This window comes from Ruditapes philippinarum, unplaced genomic scaffold (assembly GCF_026571515.1).
Source record: "Ruditapes philippinarum isolate M1 unplaced genomic scaffold, ASM2657151v2 ctg6997_1_1_1_1, whole genome shotgun sequence".
NCBI classification, from domain to species: domain Eukaryota; kingdom Metazoa; phylum Mollusca; class Bivalvia; order Venerida; family Veneridae; genus Ruditapes; species Ruditapes philippinarum.
The window spans coordinates 47,654-73,089 of record NW_026862867.1 but is presented as its reverse complement, the minus strand read 5'-3'; the positions used below and the strand labels follow the sequence as shown (position 1 = coordinate 73,089).

Sequence of the window (25,436 nt, the reverse complement as noted above, 5' to 3'; positions counted from 1 at the left end):
CAAAATTAGTCAGTGCGGCCCCAAAATCGGTCATTCCGGCCCCAAAATATATATTTTCAAAGAAAACTATTCAGGTCATTTTGTTGTATGATAGAATAAAAATGATTTATTATAATTTGAATATTATTAACTATAGAACAATAGTAAAAAAACATGAACTGGCATAAAAGTGTCAGTAAATTTAATTGTGCCGATTAAGACTTTAACAGTTTAATTAATACGCAATAGTGATAATGAATAATTAGGCTATATAGCATCAACAATTATATGTACATCAACATTATTCCAGCTACTTGTGATAATCAAACAGTTTAAAAAGGTATAGCTGTGAAAACAAATTCTTTAAATAAGTTGGTAGTATCTTTCATGTCTTTATTCGATGTAAATTAAAGATGGTTTTATGAGTGTAAATGAGATAATTAGGAAGAAATGCATAGAATTTCGAGTTAAAAGGTTTGTATAAATTAAGTTTCCATCAATCTTTTTTCAGTTCATTTGAATGTTTTTATTTAATACGTTCATCAGTATAATTATAATTTGTTTCGTTTTTTATTAACTTATTTTCAAAGAATATTTACTGTTTGTAATAAGTGTTTGGAAAATTGATGTAGTAATAATAGTGTAGTAATGTAGTAATAGTAATGATTTGAACGATGAACACATTAAGGTTTCTTTTCCATGATATTTCAATAAAAAAGTTTAGTTTAGTTTTTTCTTAATACTTCTATCGTAGAGAGGTTAAGGTTGAAGACAGACGTCATCTTATTTTCGCGACGGTATAAATAGTAAACTATGCATGTGTTGCTTGTTTGTTAAAATTGATAGTTTTTATATAAAATAAATAATAAAAGATATCAGCGTTAAACTTTTGTTGTTGTTTTTATTTTATTTCTTGATAAGTGTTTATATTTTAAAGCAAAATAACTAATAAAAAATGGGGCCGGGTTGACTAGAAATAACATTGGTTTGGGGCCGGGTTGACCAATTTGGGGCCGGGCTGACTTGCGGCCGGGTTGATTTGCTTGGGGCCGGGTTGACTTGTACCGGTACTGTAGCGTCAGTCGTCATTGAGAAATCAGCACAAATGTCCTTTTTTTTACTAAGTATCATATTTATGGCTCCCATATAGTTTAACAGCAATAATACTTATAGAACCACAAGGAATGAACAAGTAAAGATGACAGTGATAAATGACGATTTCAGTTGTAAAATTATATTGGTATGTGGACGAATAGTTTTGTGGACGTTTATAACAAAAATATTAAAAACAACAACAAAAACAGGTACAGCTGTAATTATTTTTATTTCAAATTCCGTTCAAATAATTTAACGTATAATAACATTTAAGGAGACGATTGTGGTCAATTTTCAAGTCATTGTGTAAAAAAGATGACGTTAAAAAATGATAAAATGTCTATTATTTTTGGAGGTTAATTTATACTGACCAACTGACCATGGCATTCCCCCGCGGGAAACGGGTGACTGATTTTATCGATAAATGAAGAACGGTCGTCAGAATTTTGTCCGCGTTGGAAACAACTGAACACCGGGGATCGCTGGGAAATTAGGCTTCTCATCGCGGACGAACCCCCGCGTTTGTCGGCGATAAAAAAAAATCGTCCGCGGTGGTATCGCGGAAAAAGCAAAACCCGCGGTGAGAGTACTGTATGTCTGGTATTGTCATTCTTAAGTTTTGTGTAAAAAGGTCAGAAATTAATAATAGATTTATCAAAGAAATTTGATATTTCAGGAATTTGCTCTGTTTTATATTAGATAAGAAATAATTGTGAGCTATTATTTCTCTGCAGGTCTTTGGTTTAGGTTTGGATTGGCGTGGCGGGGACATGACCAATACTGGCGGGGGTCATAAGATCAATATATTGAAAGAAGAACTGTCCCAGTATAAAGACAGAAGTGACTTGATTCTTATGTTTACAGACAGGTAAATATGTATATATCTTTAATATAATTCAGTCATATGTTGAAAAGTTAAACTGATAAAATTGTACAGACAGTTTGTATGTTTAAAATATGTTGTATTTACATGAATACTTTTCTTGTTCTACTTGTAAAATTCTAAAACAATCTGATCATGAAGTTGTTGACATTATTTACTGATTTATAAGTTAAGGTTGATCAAGTCTCCTTGACTGTTCCAGTAATTCTGGGTAAAGTGGATATCTTTATGTGTCAGAAAGGTTGTGGATTCACAATTACTGAAGTTATCTGTTTGTTGATACTTTAATAATAATCATCTGGTAATAGCTGGTAATTGATTGGCATCATTGTTTCTTTGTTATTAAGGAATGATTGTCAGGTTGAAAATTGTTAAAAGTTTTTCAAAATATGGTTACCCGAAACACACCCCAGACACATAGGAACTTTGTTACCTGAAACATATAAAAACTTGGTAACCTAAAACAAATAGAAGCTTGGTTACCTGGAACACATAGGAACTTGGTTACCTGGAACACATAAGAACTTGGTTACCTGGAACACATAGGAACTTGGTTACCTGGAATACATACGAACTTGGTTACCTTAAACACATATGAACTTGGTTACCTAAAACAAATAGAAGCTTGGTTGCTTGGAAAACTGGTACCCAGAGCGAATAGGAACTTTGATGCCAGTAAGCACTATTAAATGTTGGGAATTGAGTACCGATCAAGCCAGTGCTAGGGAGCGTGAGGGATGTTGCATTTATTCATTATCTCTCATGTACAGACTCAATCAAACCAAGTCTGCAATTTTCCTGTAATTTTGTTCTGATTAATGCTTCCGAGGAATCACTTTGTTTACCTTAAACACATAGAAACCTGGAATGATGACATTTTCACAGACTTGATTTTCATGGCCATTTCAATGTTACAAATTTTACCTCTTCTAAAGTATAACTCCCAATATTTAATCGGTGAAGAAATTGATATAATTTGCTAAAAAATAGCAGAAGAAATAGATGGTTAAGGTAATTGGCTTGTAAACTAAGTACAAATTATTTTTTGGAAAAACTATAATAGGATACCAAAAAAATATATTAAATGCTTTTGAATATTATAAACAAAAAAAAAACATTTCTGATGCATAATGTGGCCTTTAAGGTAATTACATATATAATATAAATTTGATCATTTTGTTTGTTTAAGTTATGATGTTGTTGGTCACAGCTGGAGCATCAGAGATTCTAGAAAAGTTCAACAAGTTTGATGCACGTGTTAGTTTTCTCTGCTGAAGGATTTTGTTGGCCGGACAGGTCATTTAGCGGTAATAATTACTGTTTTATACCTTTAACCTGGTGACGAAATCTAACCATTGTGACCAGTGTAGACCATTGATGCTAGCTCATTGTTGATTCTATTTTTGATATGCCCGGAAGAATTTTGGGCATATTATGTTATACCCCCTGGCATCTGTCTGTCTGTTGGCATACAAGTATGTCAAATCGGAGTCAAATCAGCTTCAATAAATTTTCAAGAAGTCAAATCGGTCCTAAATCAGTCAATTTTGCCCCAAAATTAGTCAAATCGGCACTAGAATTACTTTTGTGAAACATCCTATTTCATGTTTATAATTTAATGTCAGAGAACAAAATTTCAAAAAAAGATTTGATCTGAATTTTAGTTCTTCTTTTTTTTCTAACTTAATACTTGACAAACTAAGGGAGATTATGAATTAGATTTTTTTTGCAATAAAAAGACAACTTTTGCCATTACAAAATGATATAATACTATGAACCATAAAGGGTTTTGGAAGAATATATCTGTATTTTCATGTTTGCTTATTGACCAGATATTTAATTTAGTTTTCAGAATATTTTTATTGTTGTCAAATAATTCATCTTATGACATATTTCTACTGTTGTATTAAGTGCCACCCAGCAAATGTTGTTTAAGTTTAAATAAAGAACATATGACAACAATCAGATATAAGTTTATTTATAGAGGAGAAAATAAATTATTGGTATATGACAGTGTCACAATCAGATATAAGTTTATTTATAGAGGAGAATAAATTATTGTTATATGAAAAGTGTCACAATATATGATTTATTATAGTAAATTTTGTATATGACAGTGTCACAATCAGATATAAGTTTATTTATAGAAGGAGAATAAATTATTGTATATGAAGTTGTCACAATCAGATATAAGTTTATTTAGTATAGGGAGAATAAATTATTGTAATAGAGGAGAGGATAAATTATTGTATTGACAGGTCACAATTGTATATAAGTTTATTAATAGAGGAGAATAAATTATTGTATATGACAGTGTCACAATCAGATATAAGTTTATTTATAGAGTTATAGAGGAGAATAAATTATTGTATATGACAGTGTCACAATCAGTATTATTTATAGTCAGAATAAAATTATGTATATGACAGTGTCACAAATCAGATATAAGTTTATTTATAGAGTTATAGAGGAGAATAAATTATTGTATATATGACAGTGTCACAATCAATATAAGTTTATTATAGAGTTTTATTTATAGAGGAGAATAAATTATTGTATATGACAGTGTCACAATCAGATATAAGTTTATTTATAGAGGAGAAATAGAATTATTGTATTGATGACAGTGTTCACAATCAGATATAAGTTTATTTATAGAGGAGAATAATTATTGTATATTGACAGTGTCACAATCAGATATAAGTTTATTTTAAGAGGAGAATAAATTATTGTATATGACAGTGTCACAATCAGATATAAGTTTATTTAATAGAGGAGAATAAATTATTGTATATGACAGGTCACAATCAAGAGAATAAAGAGGAAGAATAAATTATTGTATATGACAGTGTCACAATCTGATATAAGTTTATTAATAGAGGAGAATAAATTATTGTATATGACAGTGTCACCAATCAGATATAAGTTTATTATAGAGTTATAGAGGAGAATAAATATTGTTATATGAACAGTGTCACAATCTGATATAAGTTTATTTATAGAGGAGAATAAATTATTGTATATGACAGTGTCACAATCAGATATAAGTTTATTATTAAATTATGTCACAATCTGATATAAGTTTATTATAGAGGAGAATAAATTATTGTATATGACAGTGTCACAATCTGATATAAGTTTATTTATTTAGAGGAGAATAAATTATTGTATATGACAGTGTCACAATCAGATATAAGTTTATTAATAGAGGAGAATAAATTATTGTATATGACAGTGTCACAATCAGATATAAGTTTATTTATAGAGGAGAATAAATTATTGTATATGACAGTGTCACAATCTGATATAAGTTTATTTATAGAGGAGAATTAAATTATTGATATATGACAAGTGTCACAATCAGATATAAGTTTATTTATATAAATTATGTATATGACAGTGTCACAATCTGAGATATAAGTTTATTTATAGAGGAGAATAAATTATTGTATATGACAGTGTCACAATCTGATATAAGTTTATTAATAGAGGAGAATAAATTATTGTATATGACAGTGTCACAATCAGATATAAGTTTTATTTATAGAGGAGAATAAAATTATTGTATATGACAGTGTCACAATCAGATATAAGTTTATTTATAGAGGAGAATAAATTATTGTATATGACAGTGTCACAATCAGATATAAGTTTATTATAGAGGAGAATAAATTATTGTATATGACAGTGTCACAATCTGATATAAGTTTATTTATAGAGGAGAATAAATTATTGTATATGACAGTGTCACAATCAGTTTATTTATAGATAGAATAGATTATTGTATATGACAGTGTCACAATCAGATATAAGTTTATTATAGAGGAGAATAAATTATTGTATATGACAGTGTCACAATCGAGATATAAGTTTATTTATAGAGGAGAATAAATTATTGTATATGACAGTGTCACAATCTGATATAAGTTTATTTATAGAGGAGAATAAATTATTGTATATGACAGTGTCACAATCTGATATAAGTTTATTTATAGAGGAGAATAAATTATTGTATATGACAGTGTCACAATCAGATATAAGTTTATTTATAGAGGAGAATAAATTATTGTATATGACAGTGTCACAATCAGATATAAGTTTATTTTATAGAGGAGAATAAATTATTGTATATGACAGTGTCACAATCAGATATAAGTTTATTTATAGAGGAGAATAAATTATTGTATATGACAGTGTCACAATCAGATATAAGTTTATTTATAGAGGAGAATAAATTATTGTATATGACAGTGTCACAATCAGATATAAGTTTATTTATAGAGGAGAATAAATTATTGTATATGACAGTGTCACAATCAGATATAAGTTTATTTATAGAGGAGAATAAATTATTGTATATGACAGTGTCACAATCAGATATAAGTTTATTTATAGAGGAGAATAAATTATTGTATATGACAGTGTCACAATCAGATATAAGTTTATTTATAGAGGAGAATAAATTATTGTATATGAAAGTGTCACAATCTGATATAAGTTTATTTATAGAGGAGAATAAATTATTGTATATGACAGTGTCACAATCAGATATAAGTTTATTTATAGAGGAGAATAAATTATTGTATATGACAGTGTCACAATCTGATATAAGTTTATTTATAGAGGAGAATAAATTATTGTATATGACAGTGTCACAATCAGATATAAGTTTATTAATAGAGGAGAATAAATTATTGTATATGACAGTGTCACAATCTGATATAAGTTTATTTATAGAGGAGAATAAATTATTGTATATGACAGTGTCACAATCAGATATAAGTTTATTTATAGAGGAGAATAAATTATTGTATATGACAGTGTCACAATCTGATATAAGTTTATTTATAGAGGAGAATAGATTATTGTATATGACAGTGTCACAATCAGATATAAGTTTATTTATAGAGTTATAGAGGAGAATAAATTATTGTATATGACAGTGTCACAATCTGATATAAGTTTATTTATAGAGGAGAATAAATTATTGTATATGACAGTGTCACAATCAGATATAAGTTTATTTATAGAGGAGAATAGATTATTGTATATGACAGTGTCACAATCAGATATAAGTTTATTTATAGAGGAGAATAAATTATTGTATATGACAGTGTCACAATCAGATATAAGTTTATTTATAGAGTTATAGAGGAGAATAAATTATTGTATATGACAGTGTCACAATCTGATATAAGTTTATTAATAGAGGAGAATAAATTATTGTATATGACAGTGTCACAATCAGATATAAGTTTATTTATAGAGGAGAATAAATTATTGTATATGACAGTGTCACAATCAGATATAAGTTTATTTATAGAGGAGAATAAATTATTGTATATGACAGTGTCACAATCTGATATAAGTTTATTTATAGAGGAGAATAGATTATTGTATATGACAGTGTCACAATCTGATATAAGTTTATTAATAGAGGAGAATAAATTATTGTATATGACAGTGTCACAATCTGATATAAGTTTATTTATAGAGGAGAATAAATTATTGTATATGACAGTGTCACAATCAGATATAAGTTTATTTATAGAGGAGAATAGATTATTGTATATGACAGTGTCACAATCTGATATAAGTTTATTTATAGAGGAGAATAAATTATTGTATATGACAGTGTCACAATCAGATATAAGTTTATTTATAGAGGAGAATAAATTATTGTATATGACAGTGTCACAATCTGATATAAGTTTATTTATAGAGGAGAATAAATTATTGTATATGACAGTGTCACAATCTGATATAAGTTTATTATATAGAGGGAAATAAATTATTGTATATGACAGTGTCACAATCTGATATAAGTTTATTTATAGAGGAGAATAGATTATTGTATATGACAGTGTCACAATCTGATATAAGTTTATTTATAGAGGAGAATAAATTATTGTATATGACAGTGTCACAATCAGATATAAGTTTATTTATAGAGGAGAATAAATTATTGTATATGACAGTGTCACAATCTGATATAAGTTTATTTATAGAGGAGAATAAATTATTGTGACAGTGACACAATCTGATATAAGTTTATTTATAGAGGAGAATAAATTATTGTATATGACAGTGTCACAATCAGATATAAGTTTATTTATAGAGGAGAATAAATTATTGTATATGACAGTGTCACAATCTGATATAAGTTTATTTATAGAGGAGAATAAATTATTGTATATGACAGTGTCACAATCTGATATAAGTTTATTAATAGAGGAGAATAAATTATTGTATATGACAGTGTCACAATCAGATATAAGTTTATTTATAGAGTTATAGAGGAGAATAAATTATTGTATATGACAGTGTCACAATCAGATATAAGTTTATTTATAGAGGAGAATAAATTATTGTATATGACAGTGTCACAATCTGATATAAGTTTATTTATAGAGGAGAATAAATTATTGTATATGACAGTGTCACAATCAGATATAAGTTTATTTATAGAGGAGAATAAATTATTGTATATGACAGTGTCACAATCTGATATAAGTTTATTTATAGAGGAGAATAAATTATTGTATATGACAGTGTCACAATCAGATATAAGTTTATTAATAGAGGAGAATAAATTATTGTATATGACAGTGTCACAATCTGATATAAGTTTATTATAGAGGAGAATAAATTATTGTATATGACAGTGTCACAATCAGATATAAGTTTATTTATAGAGGAGAATAAATTATTGTATATGACAGTGTCACAATCTGATATAAGTTTATTTATAGAGGAGAATAGATTATTGTATTATCTTTATTATTTGAGTTTTTCCTCTGGAAAAAGTTTTTTTTTTCAGGACTTAAAAGTAAAAACTATCCCCGGGTAGACAAAACCCTTTATGATGGGAAAATTTCAAAGGCTCCAGGTTTTCCTTAATGGAGCATCGTTAAAAACCCTCAATGATTTTGGGGGGCCAGAGACACTCTTAGAGATAAAACAAAAAAATAATGTTACTTTGATTGTGTTTGGGGGGCAACGTCTCTTCGTGGGCTGAAGAGAGACAGCTAGCCCAAAAATTTTTTTAATGTCGTCTATAGGTTTTTGGTTTTGGCTCCAGTGAACTCCGGTTTTAAAAATCAGCAGATTATCCCAAGTAATTGGAAAACTTAACTTTAAAAAAACCCCCTAAAAAAGGATGGGTGAAGCATTCTAAAGAGGAATCGGAAATTAAAAGTTGTGAACCACAGAAGTTACCTTAATCGAGAAAAGAATCCCTCAGCAAAATTATAAAAACTATTCATGGCTGCCCACTTTTAAAGAAAAAATTGACTATTGACCCAAAAAATAATCAATGTTGATGAGAGGGGTTTCCAAACTGAGAAACAGACCTCAAAAGATTGTCGTGGAAAGCAGTTTAAACCCATTTGGGATCGAAAAACAAAAAAATGTTAAGTAATTGGATCTCTAATGCCTTGGAAATCAAAACCCCTTTTTTTTCTTCCTGGAAAACGTGGTGGGAACTTCTTGGGAAGGGTTTTGCCCTGGATTGATGGAGAAAAATTTGAGAGTGGGGTTTTTAAACCCTGGCTGTTTTTAGTATAATGATTAAACCACTTTTCAAAGATTTTCAAACTTAGAAAAGATACTAAAATTATTGTTTTAATGAGATGCAAACACATTACTCCTTGACTTTAACAGACTGGGCAAAAGAAAAAAAATGTTTTTTTCTTTGACTGCCCCAACTCATCTATCTTACACAACCCCCCTTGATTTGGCATATTTTCCTATGACGCCACTTTTACAGTGAATGAAATTAATATTTGCAACCAGGGAAATATATTTCCCCGATAGAGGTTGCAAAACTGATGCCAGGCCAATTTCTAAGGTTTTTGCCCCACAATATTTTTATCCATTCTTTTAAAAAGCTGGATTATCCTTTAATCCAGATGTGATATGCAATAAGCAAACTGCTCCAGCAGAGATTACCCAATCAGGGTGCTCCCCGCACAACAGAGGTGGAAATGTAAGTTACAGGTTTTTAAAGTCCGTTGAAAAATGCCTTCCCCGAAAATCAACTCTTTAAAAAGAAATCATTCCTCAAAAGTAAAAAAACAACCCCAGTTGTAAAATCAAAAACCAAAGAAAAAAATTTTTTCCTCCAAAAAAAAATTTTTGGAAATTTTTTCTTCTGAAAAAAAAAGGAGATTCAAAAAAACATGACAAATCGGAATTAAAGAAAAAAAATTTAGGGAAAAAGTCTGAAACTGAAAAAACAAAAGTAAATGCAAATTTTGTCAAATAAAAAAACCCAAACCATAACATCAGGGCTAACTAGTAAAAAAAGGGGGACCAAAAATCTTTATGAAAACACTGAAAGTAGGACCATCTTTAGAAAAAATGATTTTTGAGCCCCGTTGCAGTGCAAAAATTCTTTTCCCCCCACTTTGAAAAGGGTTCCAGGTCTTACCTTAAAATGGGCTCAATGTGACACATGTGGTCACTGGGGTCTTCACACACTGTTGTGTATAAGTATCAAGAGGTTCAGTTTTTTCTGCAAAAACGTGAAAAAATTTAACGTCTTTTAAAAGCAAAAAATTTTTATGTTATGTTGTTGAAAAATTTTTATTAACTTGTTGTGACAATGATAGATTGAAATCCCCCGTTAAAAAAAAAAGTTGTTTTTTTAAACCTTAAATAGACAATGTGCTTGTTAAGTCTACCGCGAGTTTTTCCCCCTGATTGCAAATGGCTGCCCCAATATGACATTTGGGGACCCAAAAATTTAAAATGTTACGAGTGATTCTTTGTTGTAACGAATTGTCATTTCGAAAATTGGATTAAATTTAAAGTTTCTGAAAAAACATTAGATTTTGGGAATTTATTTACATAAATATTCGTTGTAAAAGCGTTATTGGGGCCCGGGTTCGTGGGCCCCCGGTATAAGTTTATTTATAGAGGAAAATAATTATTGTATAATGACATGTAAACTGATATAATTTTTATAGGGGGAATAAATTATTGTAAGACAGTGTCACAAAACAGATATAAGTTTTTAAAAGAGAATAAATTATTTATATGACAGTTCAAAAAACTGATATAAGTTTATTTATAGGGGAGAAAAATTATTGTATATGACATGTCACAATTGATATAAGTTTATTAAAGAGGGAATAAATTATTGTATATGCATGTCCCCAATCGATATAAGTTTTTTTTATAGAGAGAAAAAATTATTGATATGACAGGCAAATCGATATAAGTTTTTTTTAAGAGGAGAAAAAATTTATTTATATGAAGTGTCACAATCTGATAAATTTTTATTAATAGAGGGAATAGATTATTGTTATACAGTGTCACAATCGATATAAGTTTATTTATAGAGTTTTGTAATGAAGTGACAATCAAATAAAGTTTATTTTAAAGAATAAATTTATTTAAAAGTGTCACAATCGATATAAGTTTATCTTAGAGGGAATAGAATTTTGTATATGACAGTGTCAACAATCGAATATAAGTTTAATTATAGAGGAAATAGTATTGTATATGACGTGTCACAATCAGAATAAAAGGGTTTATTATAGGGAGAATAAATTTATTGTATATGACAGTGTCCAATCGATAAAGTTTATTAATAGAGGAGAATAAATTATTTATACTGACAGGTCCACAATCAGATATAAGTTTATTTATAGAGGAGAATAAATTATTTGAATGAAGTGAAATCTATAAATTTTATTTTAGAGAAGAATAAATTATTTTTTAAAATTTTGACAGTGTCCACAATAAGAATAAGTTATTTATAGAGGAAAATAATTATTGTAATATGACAGTGCACAATCTGATATAAGTTTTTTATAAGAGGAGAATAAATTATTGTATATGACAGTGTCACAATCGATATAAGTTTATTTATAGAGGAGAATAAATTATTGTATAGGGACAGTGTCACAATCTGATATAAGTTTATTAATAGGGGAAAGAATAAATTATGTAATATGACATTTGTCACAATCGATATAAGTTTTTTTATAGAGAGAAATAGATTATTGTATATGACAGTGTCACAATCGATATAAGTTATTAATAGGAAAATAATTTTGTTTGACAGTGTCACTTGATATAATTTTATTTATAGGGGAAAAAAAATTATTGATAGCAGTGCACAAATCTGATATGTTTATTAATGGGGAGAATAATTTTGTATATAAGTGCCAATCGATATAAGTTTTTTTATAAGGGGAGAATAATTATTGTTATGAAAGTGTACATGATTAAGTTTATTAAAGAGGAGAATAATTATTGTATATGAATGCAAAATCGATATAAGTTTATTTATAGGGGAAATAATTATTGAAATTTTGACGTTCACAATCTGATATAAGTTTTTAATAGAGGAGAATAAATATTGTATATGACGTGCAATCGATAAAAGTTTTTTTAAAAGGGGAGAAAAATTATTGTATATGACATGTAAAACGATAAAAAGTTTTTTAATAGGGGGAAAAATAAATTTTGTAAATTTGCAGTGTCACAATCAGATTAAGTTTATTTATAGAAAGGAAAAAAATTTATTGTTATGACAGTGTCACAATCTGATATAAGTTTTTTATAGAGGGAAAAAATTATTTTTATATGACATGCACAATCGATAAAAGTTTATTTTTAGAGGGAAAAAATTTATTTATATGACGTGTCACAATCTGAAAAAATTTTTTATAGAGAAATAAATTATGTATATGACGTGTCAAAATCTGATATATTTTTTAAGAGGAGAAAAATTATTGTATATGAAAAGTGCACAATCAATATAAGTTATTTATAGGGGGGAAAAAAATTATTGTATATGAAGTGTCAAAATTTTGTATAAGTTATTTATAGAGGAAATAAAATTATTGATATGCCCGTTCACAACTGATTAATTTTTTTTATAAGGAAATAAATTATTGTATATGACAGTGCCCCAATCGATATAAGTTATTTATAGAGGGAATAAATTATTGTAATACAGTGCCCAAAAATCTATTAATTTTTTTTTATGAGGGAAAATAATTTTTATATGAAGGTCACAATCTGATATAAGTTTATTTATAAGGAGAATAAATTAGTATATGAAGTTCAAAATCAAAAATTTATTTTAGAGGAAATAATTTTTGTATATGACAGTGTCACAATCTGATATAATTTTTTTTATAGGGGAGAATAATTATTGTAATAAAGTGTCAAAACAAAAATAAGTTTATTTAATTAAAGGGGGAATAAATTATGTATAGACAGTGTCAAAATCATATAATTTATTTATAGGGAAATAAATTTTGTATATGAAGTGTCACAATTGATAAAAGTTTTTTTTTATAGGGGAAATAAATTTTGTATAGACATGTCAAAATTTGATATAAGTTTATTTATAGGGGAAAAAAATTATTTGACAGTGCCAATCTATAAAAGTTTATTTATAGAGGAGAATAATTTTTGTATATAAGTGTCAAACAAAATTAAGTTTTTTTATAAGGGGAAATAATTTTTATAAACAGGCAATCTGATATAATTTTTTATAGAAAGAATAAATTATTGTATATGAAGTTTTCAAATCAATATAATTTTATTTTAGAGGAAAAATAAATTAGTATATGACAGTGTCAAAATCAGATAAAAGTTTATTTATAGGGGAAATAAATTATTGTATATACATGAACATCTGATAAAGTTTTTAAAAGAGGGAAAATAATTTTTTGATATGCAGTGTCAAAACTATATAAGTTTTTTTATAAGGAGAATAAATTTTGTTATAAAATGCAAAATCAGATATAAGTTTATTTATAGGGGAAAATAGATTATTGTATATACAGTCACAATTGTTTAAAATTTTATTTATAGAGAGAATAGTTTATTGTTATAAAAGTGTAAAATCAGATATAAATTTTATTTATAAGTAGAATAAATTACTTATTGAAAATTATAGTTTTAGATCTTTCACATTAAACACCAGCATGTTTTAATATTAAAACTGCCCATTTTTCCCTGACATGCTAACATTTAAAACCAAATGTTTTAAATTTTTACACGACCATCTTTTCCTGGTCACATGTTTATACGTTACACCAACTGTGTTAATTTACACTGCCCATCTCTCCTGGTCACATTGCTGATACAGTTAACCAACAGTGTTAATTTTTACACTGACCATCCTTCCGGGCCCCCTGCTGAACTTTACACATTTAGTTTTAACCTGGTGAATATTGATAATAGATTTACCCAGCTGTTAGTTCAAGACATGTATTTAAGTGGATTGGTCTATAAAAGGCAGTTTTTCCCTACATATTTGAAATATAAAACTATAGAAAAGTATATTTGGATTTTTAAAAAATTTTCTAAAACTATTTATAGAAAGCGAAAAAAAATAAAAAACAATAATTCCCACCGGGTTTGGGTTAAGATATATTTCTTAAATATTGTTTGGGTTAAGAAATTTATTAAGTATATTTGTTTTCAGGATGAAAAATTCTTTTGAACAAAGAAATTTTGTTGGTATAATATTTATAGTGAATATTAATATTATTTTTTTAGAACAATTAGTCTTTCTGCTAATATTAATGTTTTACCATCATATACTCAACCCCAAAAATAAACACCCTAATTAATTTATTTTGGTTTGTTGTCATGTATGGCTAATACCAACAACATGAATTCATGGTAACTTTTTCCCATTGGGGACCAAATTTCCCCTTTAAAAGGATTTAGTATAGCTTAACAATGCTTCAAATTATTCCCCTAAAAAACATCATGTATAAAAACACCAATTCCTTTAAAGGGATTTCAATTTATTTTAAAACAATGCTTAAAAATTTTTCTCCTAAAAACATGATGTATATAAACACCCAAAATTCCCCTTTAAAAGGGATTTCAGTTTAGCTTTAAAAATGCTTCAAATTATTCTCCTATAAAACATGCATGATATAAGCCAATTTCCCTTTTAAAGGGTTTTAGTTTGTTTTAACAATGCTTCAATTTTCTCCTATAAAACTGCATGTATATAACACCAATACCCTTTAAAGGGTTTTCTTTTTATTTAACAATGTTTAAAATTATTCTCCTAAAAAACTCATGTTAAACACCAACCCCCAAAAAGGGATTTAGTTTAGCTTTAACAATGCTAAATTATTCCCCTTAAAACATGCAAAATTAAACCCCAATTTCCCCTTTAAAGGGTTTTCATTTTATTTTAACAATGCTTCAAATTATTCTCCTATAAAAATTTAATATGACAGCTAAATTCCCCCCTTTAAAAAAGGGTTTTTTCAGTAAGCTTTAAAATGCTTCAAATAATTCTCCTAAAAACCCTACAAAAACAGCAATTCCTTAAAGGGATTTCGTAACTTTAACAATTTCTTAAAATTATTCCCTAAAAACATACAAGAAGACAGTACAGTACAAAAAATTTTTGATCGGGTCACGATTTTTTATTCCGGATGGCCCGGTTTTTTATCCCACCCGATTTTTCAAAATGGCATCGCTAAAGGTGCCATACCCTTGGAAAAATAAAAAAATCTCATAAGGGAACAGCAGAACAGCAGTAAAGATAAAAAGAAAGACCTGAGACAAAAAATTTTAAAGAAAAAAAAAAAGCGACAGTGAAACTTTTTTATATAGGGAGGGATGAAAATTGCTGTAAGGAATGGCCGATTTTTACAGCGAAAAAAAATTTAAAAAAAAAGTTCTTAGAAAAAACAAAAAACAACTTTTTTTTGATCAATTTTTTTTTTGGTCCACAGATTTCGTTTCGGTTGACAGATTTTCATGTTTTCAGACCAATGTCTGACATTTTTTTCAACTTTTGGGGAAAGGCCTAAGATTTATATACATGAATTAACCAAAGATCGATATAAAAAAATTCCAGTTCCTTCTATCCCATGCTCAAATATTTTAAAAAAAATAGTAATCACCCCCAAAAACATTAAAAAGGCTTCTTTTGTGTTTTCATCATAGTATTATAATGCCCAAATTTTTGGTTTTAAATGATTTATTAAAACCTTGGGTTTATATTACTGTACATTTGAACTTTAATCATGCCTTATTTATCTTTGAAATTTTTAATTTTAGCAGCTCTTATTTTAAATTAATGACAAAAAACATAGAATCATATGAGATACGGGGTTTTCATAAAAATTGTGCACTGCAGTTTTGTCGTGAGGTAATGATAGAAAAACATGAATTAACATCATTGAAGGGGGGAAACTGTCTCAAATAAAAAAACAAAAGAAAAAAATGGAACCGGCATGTGGAAAACAAATCGTAAAAACAGTAACCCCTTTGGGAACTAAAACCCGGGGCACGACAAAAATTGGGGTTTGTTATTACTTTGACGAACAGGTAATTTAAAACACTACATATAAACGTTAAAAATTCAAGGAAAGTGTCTGCGTATTCCTAACGTCATAGAAAATACTTATTCCCCCATAGTAACGGGCGTAAACGAAATTTTGTGGGGTCTTTTAAAACTGTATTCGGAAAAGTCAGCGCTAAATTTTGAAAAACGGGCATCATTTTAAATTTTTTTTCAAATATTGGGAAAAACCCACAATACCTAATAAAAACTTAAAAGGGCAACGGGACAATTTTAGTGTCATGAAGCGTTTTTTTTAATGGTACACACGCTTTGTAGAAGGGGAGAGTCGGGAGATGATGACAACCCTTAGGGGACGTTGTCCCTAAAGCCGGCGCATGTGAGAGGTTGCCAATATAGTTGTGCCTTTTGGGAAATGTTACATGTACGTTTTCATAAGAACAAAAAAAAACAAAATGCTTTGCACAATCATTTTCCTCTATTGACAGTAAACAAATATAAAATTAAAAGAAAAGCTTCTTTGCAAACAACAAAAAAAATACAATAAGAAAAGAAATAACCCAATGTTTTTTCTTTCCCGGGAAACTTACTAAGGGAACTTAATGACCATTCTTTTACACGGACCCCATTACTGCTTTTTTTTTAGTTTCTTTTTTAGACAATTTCCCCCCTTTATGTGAATATAATTCATTTGTTTATATTTAAAAGCTTACAAAACTGCAGTGCACAATTTTTTGGGCAACCTCTATTAACCTGAAGTTTGTATAACATTTTAAATGTTTTTTTTGTTTTTTTTTAAAAGCTGATCCTGATGTGAAATTACATGAGAAAAATTTTTGTTCAGGAGGTTTTTTCTTTATCTTTTTCATTTTTAATTTTTTTGATTTAATTTCTTTTCATTTTTTTATAAATTTTTTGCACTTTTAATTGTGTTTATTAAAATATAATTAAGTATTTTGCATAATTTAAAAAATCAGGTAGTAAAACCCTTTACAATAACATGTAGGTCACATAAAATAAATTTTTTATGCTCCCAAAGGGGAGCATAAAATTTACCACCTTGCCTTTTGCCCTTTTCTTTTGCCCTTCCGTTCGTTGTTTTGGGTCTGGGGGAAATAACATATAAATTTTTTATGCCCCCAAAAGGGAGAGCATATAGTCGCCACCTTGTTTGCCCGTCCTTTAAATTTTTCTTGTCCGGATAACTTGAAAACCTTTGGGGGAAATTTTGTTTAAAACTTAAATACAGGGGTAGGGGGGCATTAAAGTGGATGCAGGCGTCAAAAAAACCATAACTCTTTTTTTTCCCAAAAGTTTTGAATTTCCCCTTTTAAAAAAACCTTTTCCCGGGGACATAACTCTAAAATTTAGAGATATAAACATAAAATTTTGTAGGAAAATTAGATCTAAAGGGGGTGATGTGCTTTTTAAAAGGGAAGAAAAAGGTTTGTTAACCCCTCTTTTTTGGGAATTATCTCCCTTTTAGAAAAAAACCTTTCCAGGAATCTGAAAACTATAAAAGATATCAACAGAAATTTTTGGTGGTTTAGATATATCCAATGGGTAGATGTGAAATGCAGAAGAACATAACTCTGCCTTGCCAAATTTCCCGGGGAATTTTGTTTTTTTGGGTTTTAAATTTTTAAAACTTTTTTGAATTTTGGGTCTGGAAAAATTAATTTTAAAATTAAAATAAGAGAAAAATCAAAAGGGAAACCCTTTTGGTTAAAAAAATTAAAAAGATTTTCATTTTGGGAAGAAAAAGGTTTTTTGAGTAACAAAAGGAAAACAAATCGTTTTTCCTTTAAATTTTGTAAATTTTTAATGTTTTCCCCTTTTTTTAAAAAAAAAATTTTTTTTCCCCCGGAAATTTTAAAAACCAAAATTTTTAAAAACTACAAAAAGAAAAAATCAAACCATGAAAACCCCTTTGAGGTGGGTTTTAGATTTCAATATTTTTAGTGTCCCCCATAACAAGCTTAAACCCGCCGGGGGGAAATTTTTTTGGTTTAGGTTTTTGGGGCCCCTTTTTTTTTTTTTTTCCTTTTCAAAACCTTTTTCCAAAAAAAGTAAGAGGTTATTGAAAAATATTTTTCCTGAGGGGCCCGTTCCCGTTCCCTTTTTCCATTAAAACCTAAAATTCAAAAATATTTTTAAAGTTTTTTTTGGTTTTTAAAAATTTTGTTTCTTTTTTAACTTGGCCAAAGAACCCTTAAAGAAAGAATTTTAAAAGTAAAAAACCCCCCTTTAAAGTTGCCCTTCATTAAATAAAAAGGGGAACCCCTTGAAACCTTCCCAAGGGTTTAAAAAAAGGTCCCCAAATTTTGCTTTGTTCTTTGGTTTATTTTTTTTGGTGAAAACTTTTGGTTTGGGTTTTTTTTAAATGGAATTTTTTTCTTTGAAACTTGACTTTAATATTTTTTTCCAAAGGTTTTTAAAACCCTTAAAAATTTAAACAGGACGGCCTTCCTCCTTATAAATTGGTTTTTTGGGGAATTTTTTCACCGGGCCCTCAGTGAAAAAGTTTCAAAACTGTGTTTAAGTTTTTTTTTATTTTTTTTAAAATGTTGCACATTGGGGTTTACCTTTTTTAAGTTAAATTTTTTTAAAAATTTTTTGTTTTTTTTTTTCGGGAAATTTTAAAATTGGGGTTTTGGTTTTAAGGGCGTTTTTAATTTAAAAATTTTTTTTCCCCCTTTTTTGTAAGTACAATAACCGTTTTGGAAATAAAAAAAGTTTTTTACCTTTAAATTATTTTTAAACAAAACCCCCTTTTCCGGTTTTTAAAAATTCAATTTTAATGCCCAAAAAACTTTACCACTTTAAAAGAAAACAAACATAAAATTTTATTTTTAATTTTAAAGTTTCCATTTTTTGTAGTTCTGTGGGGGAAAAAGGTTTACAAAAAAGTCAGGGAAGTCCCCGGGAAAAATCAGGAATAAGGTCCGCCCAAAAAAGTAACTTTCCAAAATAAAACTTATTTGTCTTTGAAAAAAACAAAAAATCAGAAGACAGAGATTTTTTTTTTTTTTAAAAACCCCCAAGGGGTAAATTCCCCCAAAAAATTGGGGGCCCCCCACAACCTTTTAATTTAAAATTTTAAAATAAATTGGAAAAAATTTTTCAAACGAAAATACATAATATACCTTTTATCATTTTAAAAGTTATAAATTAAAGCATAAAAATAGTAAAAAATTTTACAAAATTGCAGAAAAATAAAAAAAAGAAAAACCCCTAACATAAATATAGAATGTCAGGGGAAAATTTTAAATTCATTAATAATCTTATTTTTGGGAACATCTTTTAAATTTCAGGGTCAGTAAAAATGGAAATTTTTTTTGTAAATATTCCGGGCTAATTTAAAGGGCAAAATTTTAAACAAATCAAAGAAGGTTTTTTTTGGGTTATTTTTGTCTTAAAAATTGGTCTGAAAGTAATTTTCGGGGGAAAGGGAAAAATTGTGTTTTAAAAATTCCTTTGGGGGATTTTTTCCCAAACCCAAAAGAATAGTGAATTCAGTGGAAAAAAAAACCCCAAAATTTATCTTTTTTGTTTGTTTTAATTTTGCAAAATATATCCCAATTTTGGCTTTTCCCCCCATAAAAACTTTTCTGTCATTGTGTGTTTTTTGGAATACCCCGGGATTTTTTTTTTTTTCATTTGGGGAAACTTACTAGCAAACCGAAACTTATGGTTCTACTTGGGTTTTGGGTCCCTGCTTTTGGGCCTATATAATGCCCCAGGGGGGAAAAAACCCCCAAAGGGTTTTTTCCCTCCACCAGAAAAAGCTGGAAAATAAACAATAGTATTATATTTATTTTTTGCATTAAGTTTTAAAGGGGGTTGTAACAAAAAATTGCTTTTTTTAAATAATGTTTTTTTCTTTCTACAACCCCTTTGTTGGGTAAAAATTTAAAGAAGGTACTTTTAACATAAACAAAATGGAAAAAAATTGGAATAAAGATAGAAAAAAAATTTATGAACCAAAAGGGACTTTGGGTAAAATAAAAAAGAATTTTGGTTTTCAAAAAAACCAAAGTCTTTAAAAAACTTTTAAATAAATTTTTTCCTAAAAATTAAAACTTTAAAAAGGGTGTTTTGGCAAAAAGAAAAAAATTCTTAAAAAGTTTTTAATTTTTTTAAATTTTTGGGGGGTTTCCAAAAAGGGAAAGTAAATTTAAAAATAAAGGGTAACAATTTTACTTAAAATAAATCCGTCAAAAAAACCAAAGTTTATAAAAAAAAAAAACAAAAGCGGGTTTTAAAAATTTTTTGGAAATTATTACAAAAAAAAATTTTGGCCCTGTCGTCCCTACAAATTTTTTTGTAAATATAAAAACATTTAAAATTTAAACCCTAACTAATTGCTGTTTGGGAATACCCGCCCAAATAAACTGTGAAATAGCGTCCCAAAGGTTTTAAAGTCTTCATTTTGTATTTAAAATTTGATACAGATTTTAAATTTTCCCGGGGGGGTTTCCTTTTAAAATTTCCTTTTTATAAACCCAATATTTAAATTTTTCAAAAAATTTTTTAAAAAATTAATAAAAATTTAAATTTTGGGTTTTTAAGGCTGAGGGAAAAATATTTTAATATTTTTTTAAATGGTTTTAACTTTTTTTTTTATAAAAAATTTTCACAAATTAATTGCCTTTTAACAAAAAAAATTTAATCCCTTTTTAAAATTTGCCTGTTCCCCAAGTATACGAACCGGTCTTTTTTTTAATATTTCATGACTTTCTTTTTAAAAAAATTGGGTAATTAAAAAAAATGGATTTTTATTTAAATTTCATAAAATTTCAATACAAAAAATTTGTAATTTAAATTTAAATTACTGTGTATTGAAGTGCATCCAAAATTTCACAGTTTTTTGATTACAAGATATGTTGTGGAGTTTATTCCCAAAAACAATCTTGTTACCCAATGAAAAAATTTATATTATTTTTCAAAATTTTTGCTAAAAAATTTTAATTTTTTAATTTATTTTTTTTTAATGAGTCTTTTAAAAGTAAAAAGGGCAGCACATTTTTCTCTACAATTTTAAAAAGGGCACGTTCCATTTGTTTTTTCTGGAAATGGCCCAATTAAAGGTTTGATTGTTTAGGGAGAAATTTTTTTTTGATATAAAAAAGAGTTTAAATAGAAATTTAAATTACTGGTTCCCCTATTTAGGGAAAGAAAAAAAGGTTTCTGTCAAAAAAGGGAAATGAGGATCAGGGAAAAAGTTTGTTTGGGTTAAAAATTTTTCGGGAAAAATTTCCCTTTTTTTAAAAATTGAAATTGGTTTGGGGAATTTTTTTTAAATTTTTTGGTTTTTTATGAGTTTTTGGAAAATTTAAAAAAAAGTATAAGAAAAATTTGGATAACCTTTTGGAAAATTAAAAAGAATTTTGTTTCAATGTTTTTAAAGGTTTTTTTTGACGTTTTTCAAAATTTAAATTTTAAAAAATTTTGTTAATTGGTAAAATTTGGGAAAGTTTTTTTTTTTGGACCCCCGGGTTGAAAAAATGTTATTAAAATTAAATGTATTGGGGTTTTTTCCATAAATGAAATTAAAATTTTCCCAAAATATTTTTTAAACAGTATTGGGCAAAAAAAAAAACCCCCCGAAAAAAAATTTAATGATAAAATGTTTTTTAATTTTTCCCGGGGGGTGGGTCTTTGGCCCCAAATTAAACTTGCTTTTTAACCCTTGCCCCTATTTGCAGAAAAATTAGGCAATTAAAGTCAAAATTTGTAAAGTGAAAGGATCCCTAAAGGAAAAATTTTTTTTACGTGTTAGCAAAGTTTTTCTTAATACTAAATGAAATGGATTGAAATTTACACACTTTTTCTGTGTGCTTTATTTCATAAATCGCACAAGTCCTATAACTTTTGATTTCCCTTTTTTCCCTTTTTATGCTTTCTTATTTTTTAGAAATTTTTGGGGTTTTTTGCGGTGTCAGGGGGTAATTTCCAAAATAATTAAAAAGGTTTTTGGGTTTTTTTTTTTTAAACCCAATTTTTAAAATGCTTTCCCCAAATTTAATCCATTTGTTTTTATTTTGAATGAAAAACCCCTTTTATTAAAAAACCCCTTTTGGGTTGTGTTTTTGGGAAATAATTTTTATGTATTCATTAAGGAAAACATTTTACCCCCAAAAAACCCCCTTGGGTAAATTTTTAAAGCATTGCTGTCCACTAAACACTCTTTTTAAATAAATGAAAGGGACAGGGTTCCTAAAAATCAAAAATATCATCAACTTTTTTAAAGGGTTTTAATTAATTTTATAAAAAAATTTAGGTGGAAGCATTTTTAAATTTAAATGTTTTTATTTTCTCATATAGCCAGAGTTTTAACAGACTTGCTAATTATTTAGCGGATTTTTGGACATCAAGTTCAGGGTGTATTAGCTTGTCAGGAAAGATACCATTAATCTTGAGGGGATTGCTGGGTAAGTTTATAATTTATCATACTATTATAATATTAGGGGGTGGCAGGGATAGGTTGTGATGTCAGAAAATTATAGTAGTCCTTTAAACCAACAGGTGACAAGATGATTTTTTTGTGCCCCCCACGTTAGTGGCGGGCATTTACACTTTTGTGTCGCACGTAACTCAAAAAGTATTTGACCTAGAGTCATGAAACTTACAGGAATGTTGATCAGCATGTGTAGTTGTGCACCTGGGTATTTTCGTCTGGATATTTTTAGTATTTTCAGAGTTATTGCCCTTGACTTAGTAAAAAAATTTTGCAATTTTTCAACTTGTGTCGCATGTAACTCCAAAAGTATTTGACCTAGAGTCATGAAACTTTACAGGAATGTTGATCAGCATGTGCAGTTGTGCACCTGGGTATTTTCGTCTGGATATTTTTTAGTATTTTCAGAGTTATTGCCCTTGACTTAGTAAAAATTTGGCAATTTTCAACTTGTGTGGCATGTAAACTCCAAAAGTATTTGACCTACAGTCATGAAACTTTACAGGAATGTTTGATCAGCATGTGTAGTTGTGCACCTGGGTATTTTCGTCTGGATATTTTTAGTATTTTCAGAGTTATTGCCCTTGACTTAGTAAAATTTGGCAATTTTCAACTTGTGTCGCATGTAACTCCAAAAAGTATTTGACCTACAGTCATGAAACTTTACAGGAATGTTGATCAGCATGTGTAGTTGTGCACCTAGGTATTTTGGTCTGGATATTTTTAGTATTTCAGAGTTATTGCCCTTGACTTAGTAAAATTTTGCAATTTTCAACTTGTGTCGCATGTAACTCAAAAAGTATTTGACCTAGAGTCATGAAACTTTACAGGAATGTTGATCAGCATGTGTAGTTGTGCACCTGGGTATTTTCGTCTGGATATTTTTAGTATTTTCAGAGTTATTGCCCTTGATTTAGTAAAATTTTGCAATTTTCAACTTGTGTCGCATGTAACTCTAAAAGTATTTGACCTAGAGTCATGAAACTTTACCGGAATGTTGATCAGCATGTGTAGTTGTGCACCTGGGTATTTTCGTGTGCATATTTTTAGTATTTTTAGAGTTATTGCCCTTGACTTAGTAAAATTTTGCAATTTTTAACTTGTGTCGCACATAACTCAAAAAAGTATTTGACCTAGAGTCATGAAACTTTACAGGAATGTTAATCAGCATGTGTAGTTGTGCACCTGGGTATTTTCGTCTGGATATTTTTAGTATTTTCAGAGTTATTGCCCTTGACTTAGTAAAATTTTGCAATTTTCAACATGTGTCGCACATAACTCAAAAAGTATTTGACGTAGAGTCATGTAACTTTACAGGAATATTGATCAGCATGTGCAGTTGTGCACCAGGTATTTTCGTCTGGATTTATTTAGTATTTTTAGAGTTATTGCCCTTCACGTAGAAAATTTTTGCAATTTTCAACTTGTGTCGCAAGTTTCTCAAAAAGGATTTGACATAGTCAATAAACCTTATAGGCAGGTTGCTCAGCATATTTTAGATTTGCACCTGGGGTTTGGCTTGTGGATTTATCCAGTATTTGTAGAGTTATTTCCCTTGACTTAGTAAAAAGATTGACAGAACAGTGTCGCGGTGGGGGCACCCGTGTCCTATGGACACATTTCTAGTTAACTCCACATTTAGCTTCAGAAATGAAGAAATTCTTTCATTCTGTAGTGGTAATATATGTTGTATATAATGGTTATGTGAAATTATTTGTTGTATAGGTAGCAAAATGAATGTTAGCAGTGTCTGTATAATGAATAAATAATGACAACTAATTATAATTACTTTTGCAAATTCAAAGTTCTGATTGCAAATAGTTATGCAGGGCTCTCTATAGGGTTAGTCCAACAAACTGTTGTACTGTAACTTTAACTAGAATGATAACAGAAAAATGGAATTAAAGTGATATATAGATAAATTAACCATGGAGATCAAAAGAAAAATGTAATTAAAGTGATATAAAGAAAAATGTAACCAGAGTGATCAAAAGAAAAATGTAATTAAATTGAGATACAATATAGAAAAATGTAACCAGAGTGATAAAAAGAAAAAAATGTAATCAAAGTGATATATAGAAAAAATGCAACCAGTGATAAAAGAAAAATGTAATTAAAGTGATATATAGAATAAAAGCAACCAGAGTGATCAAAAGGAAAATGTCATTAGAGTGATATGTATATATAGAAAAATGTAGTGATAAATAGAAAAAAATGCAACTAGAGTGATCAAAAGGGAAACAATGTTATTAGAGTGATATAAAAATGTAACTTTTAAATATAATATTTTGTGACAATTTATTTAAAGGAAGAGGATTATCCATCTATTGTACTGGGAGTGTTTGTGGAGCATCCAACACCATTTCTTAGAGAAGCCTTACAGAAGATTGCAGCATTAGATTATCCTAAACAGAAAATTGATTTCTTTATTCATTCATCAGTGAGTGAGCATCTCTTATACTAGATAAACTTGTATTTCTTATTAATTCCATTTTTAGCTCAACTTTTTTTCAAAAGAAAAAAAAAATAGAGGTATTGTTACAGTCATGGTGGCATTCCTGTCTGCAAACTTCAACCTTGATCATTACGTTTTAAGTTATTGGTGCATTAACCATCTAAAATATAAGAATTTAAAGTTATTTTTTATATCTTTATATGGTAGCCCTGGTTTATTTGTATATAATATGTAAGCCTAATTAATTAAGCATGAACGT

At 28.3% G+C, this 25,436-nt stretch overlaps 1 protein-coding gene across 1 annotated transcript in view; it reads left to right on the top strand.

The window, feature by feature from the left end:
* The window catches only part of LOC132720434 (procollagen-lysine,2-oxoglutarate 5-dioxygenase 2-like), a 46,653-nt gene that overhangs the window by 7,398 nt on the left and 13,819 nt on the right, over window positions 1-25,436 (top strand). Inside the window, 3 exon segments of the mRNA XM_060704582.1 lie at window positions 1,809-1,942; window positions 3,147-3,201; window positions 25,031-25,162. Coding sequence (XP_060560565.1) covers window positions 1,809-1,942; window positions 3,147-3,201; window positions 25,031-25,162 — 321 coding nt within the window.